Raw genomic sequence first — 10,372 nt, 5'->3', positions numbered from 1 at the left:
TTTCCTTTCATATTCCTCTTCCTCTTGAGTATAAAATGGCTTCAAGTAGACGTTTTTGGAATTTGTACATAATTGTGATTTGGAATTTTCTTCTGAGTGGAAATACTTTAAAATGAAAGGTGATCCATAAGCATAGCACTGTACCTAGCCTAATGCTGAGTAAATAGTAGCTGCTTATTAAATAACTATGAAATCAATGTTTAATGAATGATTGACCCGGTGAATACTTGGAATCTTTCATTATGTTCTCATGCTTGCAAGCAGACTCTGGAACCACAGGCAAAGCACTGATATGTTCTTGAAAAAAAAAAAATTGGATATGATCTTTTAATTGGGAGGATAAAAGAGAAAGGTGACATTTTAAGATAAAATGATTTATGTAGCATAGTTCTTAAGCAAGTTTTAAGAGTAACATAAAAACAGTATATATTGTTTGTATTATATATGATTGAATCAGAGTGATATTTTGAAAGACCATGTGCCTACCATCTATAGCTATAGTATTTACACAGTTTTATAATGGTAATAAGTTAGGAGAACATTTAGAACTTTAAACCGAAAAGGCATAGCTAGCATGTGGAATGGTATGTTTCATAAGGTAAATTTGTCCATCCAAGTCTTCTTGGGGACCTGTGATAAAGGCTGTGTGTCCATAGGATACTCTATATCCACTTAGGAATTTTGATCTGTCACTGACTAGGCAACAGTTGTAACTTGTTAAATTTTAGTTTAATGTGTACAGGTGTGGGTGTGTGTTTGTGTCTTTTTATCAGAACGGGAAGCAAAAAACATAAAATATTTCATAATGCTATAGTATTAAATGATATTGTGTCCTTTATAATGAATGTGTTTTTTATGATTCTATTGTACATATATGGAATGCTTTGATAAGTAAGATATGGATTGTTAGAAGAGATATTTGTGATATTTAAGCAGCATAATGTTCTAAAGCCTAGGAAAAGTTAGAAACAGAGTAGGTGATAATGTAAGTGCAAAGTGAATGTTTTAAAATAAATAGGACTTGGATGGCCTGATGTCAGAACCGGAGACAAGGGTATGTGTTTGTCAATATATCCTTCATGTTTTACAGACTCCTAAGGGAACAAGGGAAGATACAATTTCACCTTTTCTGTGCCAAAACATTTTAATTATATCTTCTTCCAACTACAGCGGTTCAGTAACCAAGGAGCTGACATTGATGCATGTGTTGATAAAGCTGCAAACATTCAAAATGAGATTAACAAAGATTTTGAGCAAAGGGTGACAGCTAATTTTGCACAGTATTCTGCATCTAATTCAGGCCAGCGTAATAATAGAATATTTTATACCCATTTTGTTATTCAAAAGGACTTTTATGATGCATTTGTTTGTGGATATCTTTGTATCATACTCAAAAATTATCCTGTGGCTTAAAACTATTTGCATCTATGTTGCAACACTGAAACAATATTAAAGGGAAAAAAAACCTTATAAGTTTTTTTTTGTAATTGCACTTTGTCCTTGGAACTCTTTGCCTTTATCTTAGTTTATCCTGGCACACTAGCTAGGCAAGGTATAGAGATGGCAAACATATATTTTCTAATATTTATTAGTATGCACTAATACAATGACCAAGAAAAGTTATATTCAACTTATTTAATTAATAAAACTGTAGTTTCTTTATGTTCTTGAGCTCCTTTGAGCACATTTCAGTGTATTTCTTTTCTCTTCTATTCTCTACTTGAAGGCAGCTGACAGTCTTCTTTCACTTTTCTTTTTGTTTGTGAAATTTTCTTTTTTTTTTTTTTATCCACTCACTTCTCCATCTGCTTTCACTTTTGTTTGCTTGGGCCGTCTCTCATCCCAACTTGATAATGAGGAATGCAGTGTGACCCTGACCTCCATCAGCCCATGCATGACCTTCTGACTCTACCATGTAACCTTTGACCTTCTCTTTGACAGCTTGATTAATTACCCTGTGTTATGATTTATGAGTAAGTGCTATGTAAAAATAATAGACAACAGGTGGTCCTCTGAAAACTTTTTGTGGCATGTTTTCTTTTACTGACTAACTTGATGAGCTATTTGAAGTTGGAAACTTATTGGGATAATCTGTGTTGGTTCACATGATGATATTTTTATACCATGGAAGACAACATTAGAATTTAGGAAGCTGCAAGTCAAAGCATGGTCATGACAAACATTTTACAAAATATTAGCGTGGTGCTGTTACGTAAATGCAGTTGGGAAGAAGCACAAAACGGAGTCAAGTGACATTTCAGGCATTTCAGGCCCAGGTCACGTCTTGAGAAAATTGCTGAAATAATGGAGGGGGCATTTTTCAAGCAGCTACAGCGCCAGCAGCTCTGTTTACTTTAACGCTTCACTAGTGACTTCTGATTGGTTGTCATGACCTCATCTCTGTTGCACCTAGGATGTTGCAACAGTGACATATACATACCTTCTTGTGAAAAAGACGAGAATAAACACAACATACATCTTTCAGAGCAGATGAATGGACATTGGTTTGTCCTTTTTAACCATGGATTGATACAGTTTATAGATAAAAACACTTTGGGTTTCATTTCCCCTGAGGATGAGCACCTATCTTCTTTCAAACCAAGCAGATATGCTGAACTTGAAAAATATGTTTGATAAATCTGTGTAAAATGATCTCTCAAGGAGCCTTGCCTGAAGACCAAACCAGACAGTTCCGTAGGTCAAAGGATTCTACTCTGGCCCCTGACCTCTTTGGTCACATGTGGCTTTGCAGTGTTGGCAGATTAATATGTAGAGCTGAGTACTTTTCAGATGATTTTTTATTTAGCCAACCACACCAGACTTGAAAAGATATAGAATTTGTTCCTGTTTTTTGTTTTCCTTATAATTGGTAATTAATAGGCAAATTAGCTTAGATAAATCATCAGTTTTAGCATGGCAGTGGGGTCAAAAGTACATTCCATTTCTGGCCAGGCATTTTAAGATTTCATCTATTTGTAGAATCTTCTCTGTAAGTGCATCTCTGTAGTGATTTAATTTCTTAAGCAAGATTTCCTCTTTGGTTCTTTGTGTTTGGCATCACCTGTCTATTCTAGACCTCTGACCTAAGCCATCATTTGTTGATTGAATGATAAATGAACTATTATTTATTAGTAAGTGCATCTATAGACTTCAAAGTAAAGAAGGCCCGGAGGCCTCTGTGTTCTGTTTAAATCACAGCGAGCACTTGTGCTGAATAAAATGCTATGGCTAGCAATAAAATTTTGAGAGGTTCCGATTAAGATCCCATGATTTATACCTTATAAACCACAGATTTGATAATGAAACTATAGTTATAACTCCAAAAGAGTAGAAAATAGGATGAGGTAAATTAAAGAGATAAAGCTTACTTTTACCAATGTCTGTCCTCTTGATCACCGTGATCTTCTGCTAGACTGTGCAATCAAACATAAGAGTTAATTAACAACTTTATGTATGCTTTGTCTCTTGAAATGTTGAATATTGGAATTGATTTGGGTGAATCATTACAAAAGATGCCAGAAGTTTTATTTATTTAGTTGTAGAATGTTAGATAATCAGTTTGACCACTTTATCTTGGTGAAGATAACAGAACTTTCCATGTGCATTTGAAATAGCCTAGCTTTTCATCTTAGGATAAATTTAACATGCTTAAGGAATAATTAAATACCTCAGTATACAATCTTTTGTGTCCTAAGCATTAATTCTGGGGATCTCCTTTGGAGTGGCAGTGCACAGTTCTTTTATATTATACTTGATGCCTAATTTTATAGTTTTGTAAAACTTTATGGGTACATTTGCTAAGTTAAACTAAGATCTCTTACTTATTTCTGTGTGTACTGATTGAGTTACTAGGAATAGAAAGAATTAATTTTTAAAATAGTATTTATTCTGATATAAATTGATATCATTCTATTTAAAACAGTTAAATTTAATGACTGGTGTGTTGTCTGCTTTGTTTGACTATTTAGTTTGACTCCTTAGTTTATATTTATTAATGCTGATATGGCAAAAATCTTTGTAGCTTTATTATGCAATAGGATTTTTTGGACAATATATGTGACAGGGAAAAAGGCGAAAAGATAAAGTTTTACTACATATCTTTGCATGGGATAGTTAACTTTATTTTGTTGCTCTAGCTTTCTCCTACCCATAGAATGGTTATGAATGGTCTCTGTAAATATTACATTAATTATCAGGCAAATTTTAATTGAAAAATGTAAGTTTTTTGCAGAATGGTAATTGAATTTGCAGCAAAGACATTTATTAAAATTAGCTCTCATTTCCACAGAAAACATTCCTGAATATTTCTTGATTGTTATTCTATTAATTGGCAGTATGAAATATCTAAATGAGAAAATAGTTTCTGAATAAATCAAATGTTTAAAGAGAAACATTCATTGTTGAAATCAATATGATAAAAATTCTTTAATTGATTTATATAGTTGTGATTTAAAAATAGAATCATTTTTCATCTGTCGATGCCTTGGTGAAAAATTGACATTGTGTCTTCATAAAATTGGACAAATGAGTCATGTAATTTTCAGTTACATAATCAATAACTTAGATAAATACTACTACTTTGATGATTTATGTTTCTGGTTTTTATACTTTAGATGGGACACATCAAATTTCAGAGTTGATTTAAAATTAAGGAGGCACAGCGATCTCTCAATCTATGATTTCCAAAAATTGAAGCGAAAACTTCTGTTCACATAAAGCTGGCATTATGAAAATATTATTTCTAATGATTAAAGTATAAACTAGGGTAATAGGTTTCTCATTTTGGTGACTGTAAATTTTGTCTAAAGAATTTGCCTTTATTTAGAGTTTATTCATTGTGCAGAGATGATCATGTTCTATCAATTTATTAAAGTCCTACTTTGTTACCTTGAGTTTGTAATTTTTCATGTTATCATTAAAATGTAATATATCACTATTTTCAACTCTTAAGAATTCCAAGATTCGATTTGGGTCTTGCTAACCCTAACGCGTGTGAGTATGAGAGTCTGTGTGTGTGTGTGTTTAAAGTTCAATTCACTCAGAGAAGGCAGGGAAGGAACATGACAGGAGACCACTTACTCATGGTACAGAATCTAGTGAGGAGGCAGTTTTCTTTTTGGCCTATGGTGACCTTTTTTGACTGTGCCTTACACCAGAGACAGTGTATTGAATGCCTCTATTTCACCCTGTTTAGCAGAGTGCAACAGTGTTCTTTAACTTACTTTTGGTGGGAGGAGAAGTTATAGCTGAAATTTGAGAAGGGCGTGAAAAGTTTTAAGAGGCACAAGGAAGAGGGGTAGGAACTTCCTTCAAATGTGATTTTAATAACTAGTCAAGTGTGTCCAACTGTAGAAAATCACCAAGTGACAATATGTCTACCTGACAGTGATCACAATGAATTACAAGACTGTTGAATAGCTATACAGATTAGAATAAAGCAGAACCAAATAAAATATCTTTTGTTGGTAAAACTTTGACTTAACAGCTAAGAAACTTAAAAAAAAAAAAGCCAAGAAACCTTTTCTTGTGCTTTGTTGAAGAACATTTAAATTTAAAAATGCATCAAGTGTTTTATAAGGCCTTTGTGAATGAGATATTTATCTAAAAATTTATTTAAATACATATTGAGGAATATGTGTTATTAATCAATTTGGTATATATTATTATATACTTTTCACATATGTAAGACAACTATATCTTAATTACCTTATCAATAAAATAAAAACTTCAGCGATCTTGAAAATCTTCGAACCATATTATGGTTTTAGACAATAAAATCAACTGATTGGGGTGGGGATTGAAACAATTCCAATGAAGTCTCTAAGTAGTTTGTGAAATCAATTTTTAAAAAAAGCCAACTATCTGTAGCAATTTCGTATATTTAAAAATAAGGATAATTGAGTCTATGCTAATATTGGCTGAGTTTACTGCTCTCAGTTTTTTAAAATTATCTTATGTTTGGTTTGGCAAAAGACGATTAAAATTTAAACTTGACATAGATTCTACAGTTATCGTTTTGGGAAATTGTCTTTTGTAAGGATGAGAATTTTTATACTTTATTTTTGATAGCTCTTATTTTTTTAAACATAACATATGTTTTAAGTATGACCTTACAAGATTTTAATAAATGAGCTTGGAATACCCACAGTACAGAATTGAATAGAAAAGACAAGATATAAATAGCTTCAAAAATTTGTGTTACTTTTTAGTGGTAATTATTTATTCTTCTCTGTTTTTTCATGGTTACATTATTCCATCAGTTATAATATAAATGCCAAAAGTTTCCTTAATTGTAACCAGAGAAAGGTTTGCCTTGCTAGAATAAGTTAGACAGGAAAACACTTTTAAAAACTTTTAAAAAGATTTACTAGCTCAATAAACTATATTTTAAACTTTGAATCTTGTTTCCTGGTACTAGTTGTTAATAAAGAGAGTTTTTATGGTAGCTGAAAAATAAATTTCAAGATGAGAAAGTTGTTTCCATACATTATAGTAGGACATTAGTTTTTTTTGTGTGCGTGTGATTTGTGATTTGTGTGCCTTCCTGAAAGAAGAGAGGTGAAAAAAATCCAATATATATTTGTAGACATTCTGTGTTCCTTATAATAGAGATATGTAAATCTGTAGACAGTTTACTCCTTACTGATTGCTTATTCTCTTTTAAGTTCAGACAAATAAAAAATACCCATTAAAGTGCAATTGTAAAGAAATAAAAATCCAGGAAAATATCGTTGGAATTGTAAACTTCAATTTCAAAGAGGTTATTTTCTCAAAATATATATTATAAATATTAATGTGTTTTGAAAGTGTACTTGTTATTTGATGATTTATTTCAGTCACTTTTGGAGTTCTGGGAAAACTGAAGTACTTTTTATAAATTTAAACTTTATATTTTTAATATGTTATAGTTACATCTTTTTGATCTTATAGACGATCTGTGCTTATTTACACACATAATACAGGCAAATAATTTGAAATCATTTTACTGTTGGAGAAATTAAAACTACAATCTGTTATAAAGGAATTTTTAGTGAATATGTAACTATGTTAAGTCACTTAATATGAGATTTTAAGAACTTTTTTATGAATTGAAATGATTTTTAAGATTAAATTATGCTGCCTTTTTTGCTTTCAAAACAGGAAGGATATGGAGTAATAGTACTGAATCCCAATGAAAACTATATTGAAGTCGAAAAGCCAAAGATACCTGTCCAGTCATCTTCTGATAGTTCAGATGAACCAGCAGAAAAACGCGAAAGAAAAGATAAAGTCTCTAAAGAAACAAAGAAGCGACGTGATTTCTATGAGAAGTATCGTAACCCCCAAAGAGAAAAAGAAATGATGCAGTTATATATCAGAGTAAGTAGTGAGCAAGATCATTACTATCCTTCATCATTTCCTTGTCTTTTTTTTTCCAAACCACCACAACAGCTAATATTTATTGAAAATATTCTATGTGTTCAGACCTGTTCTAAGCAGCGTTGCATCCTTTATGAAAGAAGTCTTTAAAATTTATTTTCTATAAATTATTTCATTTTTTAAAAGAAAGTATCAGTTTTTCAATTTTTAAAGATTTATTTCCCAAAGGTATTATTTGACTGAAACGTTTTCTGTTTTTTATTCAAAGTAACAAAACACATCATTCTTATTTCAGTGTGATATTTTATTTAAGTTGCAAAAAGCAATTAATAATGCACTGTACAAAACGTCAGTCTTCGTCTTGGGTGGTAATAGTTTTAATGCATTGTTTTCCTACGAGCCACCATCCATCCGCAGTGTCTCAGTTTAACTTCTGAAGGCCGATGGAGAGAGGAAGAGTAATTAATATCTTAATAAATATTTAAGCCGGAATAGTTTAGGGGTAGTGTAATGAGGTAACTCGGCCCTCTGCTCTTTTCTTATCCAGTGAACCTTTGCACTTTGCAATGCTAGCAGCATAGGATCGTTACAGCAGTGCTGCCCAAGGAGTTCTAATTCTGTGGGGGGCACACACAATTTTATTTGCCCTTTGACACATTCCGCTTGATATACACACTGAGCATGATATATATATATATATATATTTATGTGTGTGTTTGTGACAGATTCATGCAGTTTTCAAAGCCCTTACTATGAGTGCTCGGAATATAATTGGATAGTAAAGTATGTCAAAAATGCTATTGGTTATAAAATAGTAAATTGATATGTTCTTCAAAATTGAGCAATTCAGAACATTTAAATACAGACAATTTAACATTCTATAAATTATACTGTGAGATAGTAGTAAAGTTTCAGATTATTCAACTTGAGCTATTTTTCCATTTACTTTAAAAGCTCATTAATAAAGTATTTCATACCACATTCAAGGCAAAATACGTAGCATTCTAAGTTACTTTTAAAATTTTACTTCTAGTTCCATGGCATTATCGCTTTAGTTTGGGGTACTGTACTCCAGACATTCCAGACATTTGATTACAGGTCAGTCAGATGAGTAAGTTAGGAGAGTTATGCAGCATATAAATTCTCAAAAGCCAAAAATATGTATCCAGACCAAGAATACCTAAAGCACATCTATCATAGGTGAGTGAGTCAAGCAAAAGTTAAGCAGATTATGGAAATTTCTGAAAAGCATCTCACTATTTAGCATATTGTTTGAAAAACAAAACCAGTGATTAGATTTGGAATTCGAAAGTATCAAGCTCATTCTATGAGTTACATTGTATCACCTCCTTATGCGTCAGGGTCCTGATGTCATCTCTTCTCGATCAATTGTCCTGAGTTTCCTGATTGATATGATCCAGTTGATCAACTACCATGTTAAGACAGAATTTTTAAAAAATTACCCCAGATATCTGGAGTCTAAAAATGATTTGTATAAGCTTTTAAAATATACAAATCACTAGTAATATTCAGTTTCCTACGTAAAATGAAAACAAAATGTGATTTTGTGTATTGTTTTTACTTCTTAAATAGTTTCTTCTATTTGCCCATGATGAGCACAGACTAAAGCATCTGTTTCTGACATTTGTCGTTTTATGTTTCATTTCTTTTCTGATTTCTCTTTATCATGTCACTGTCACTTTGGGTTTTTTCTTTTGTTCTCTTATGTGTGTGCATTTTCTTTATTCTTTTTTTACATTTGTTTTGTTTATTCCTATATCTACTTTTTTATTATGCCAAGGGGAAAAAAATCTTTCTGTTGTTTCATTAAGATCTTTTATCTTTCCTTTGTCTTTTTTCTTTCATTCTTTTATCTCTTTTACGCTCCTGCTATTTCTACTTCTTATTATGTCTTTTTGCCTCTGTCTTGTTTTGTCCCATTTCACTCATCCGTCCAGGTTTTCACTGAAAGCACTAAAAGACGAAAATTGGCTCATGTGAACAACACAACTTTATACCTGATAGTTATGAAGCATTATTTTTCTTAATAAACATTCTTTCTCTTAAAATCTTACAGAATTGGGCAAAACACCAGAGCTAACCTGACACTCTTCAAACATACTTCTAGGTAGTAAGGCATGAACCTGTAGTGGTAAAGCCAATAGTGGTTCATTTTGTGTTAGGTTGCTTAATTCGTATGTCATTTTGATCCACTCTGGAAGTACCTTCTTTCCTTTCCTTTACATATCTCCAAATAACAAGTATGTGTAATTTTCAGACACAGAGTGTGTATGTGATAGGGGTGAATTAAGTTTTATTTATATGCCTCTTAGCCATTTCCATGTTGAAATAATTTATTCTTTGGAACAATCCCATAAGCTAGGTAATTCAAATAAGTTCACTGTTACTTTAAAGTTAAAGAAACTGATGGCTAGATGGTACATTTTTGTCTTGGATCATGTAACTAGTCAATGATGGAATTAAGTGTTAAATTAAACCAGGACTTCTAGTTACTATAGATTCTTGCCGTCTTTCTTCTTTACCACATTGTTCTAACTGGTTGAGAATAAAATATGTATCTGAAATATGAAAAGTAAGCCCCTTATTATAAAAGCACGATATGATGTAGTAAACTATATTTGATGATTATGTATGATATAGTAAACTATATTTGATGATTATATAGATTTTTGACCAGTTACCATTTCATAGACACTATTAAATACCTATAAACAATTTACATTAGTATACTTATATTATTAAATAGTGATGTTGAAATATCATATATTTCAACTACTGTCTTTTAATGTGATCAGTAATATTGATCCCATTTGCAGATGAGGAGACTGAGAGTCAGTACTTAGTAAATTTCCCAAGGTCACATAGCTCTTAATTTAAGGTCCATTGGGCAAGAACTCAGTCTATTTTCTTCATTGCTATAATCCAGAACCTAGAACAGAGCAAGAATAATAAATTTTTATTTGATAAATAAGATGGTAAGGCTAGGATTAAA

The 10,372-nt window shown here is 31.7% G+C and overlaps 1 protein-coding gene across 7 annotated transcripts in view; it reads left to right on the top strand.

Annotated features, from left to right (window-relative positions):
• ARB2A (ARB2 cotranscriptional regulator A) overlaps positions 1–10,372 on the top strand; it is a 391,787-nt gene that overhangs the window by 168,362 nt on the left and 213,053 nt on the right. For all 7 annotated transcript variants that reach the window (XM_061152012.1, XM_061152013.1, XM_061152008.1 and 4 more), the window contains one exon: positions 7,141–7,359. In XM_061152012.1, coding sequence (XP_061007995.1) covers positions 7,141–7,359 — 219 coding nt within the window. The remainder of the gene's footprint in view (positions 1–7,140; positions 7,360–10,372) is intronic.

The sequence above is a fragment of the Dama dama genome, chromosome 9 (assembly GCF_033118175.1).
Source record: "Dama dama isolate Ldn47 chromosome 9, ASM3311817v1, whole genome shotgun sequence".
Taxonomy (NCBI): Eukaryota; Metazoa; Chordata; class Mammalia; order Artiodactyla; family Cervidae; genus Dama; species Dama dama.
The sequence above is the reverse complement of the archived record's forward strand: the minus strand, read 5'-3'. Positions and strand labels throughout refer to the sequence as shown.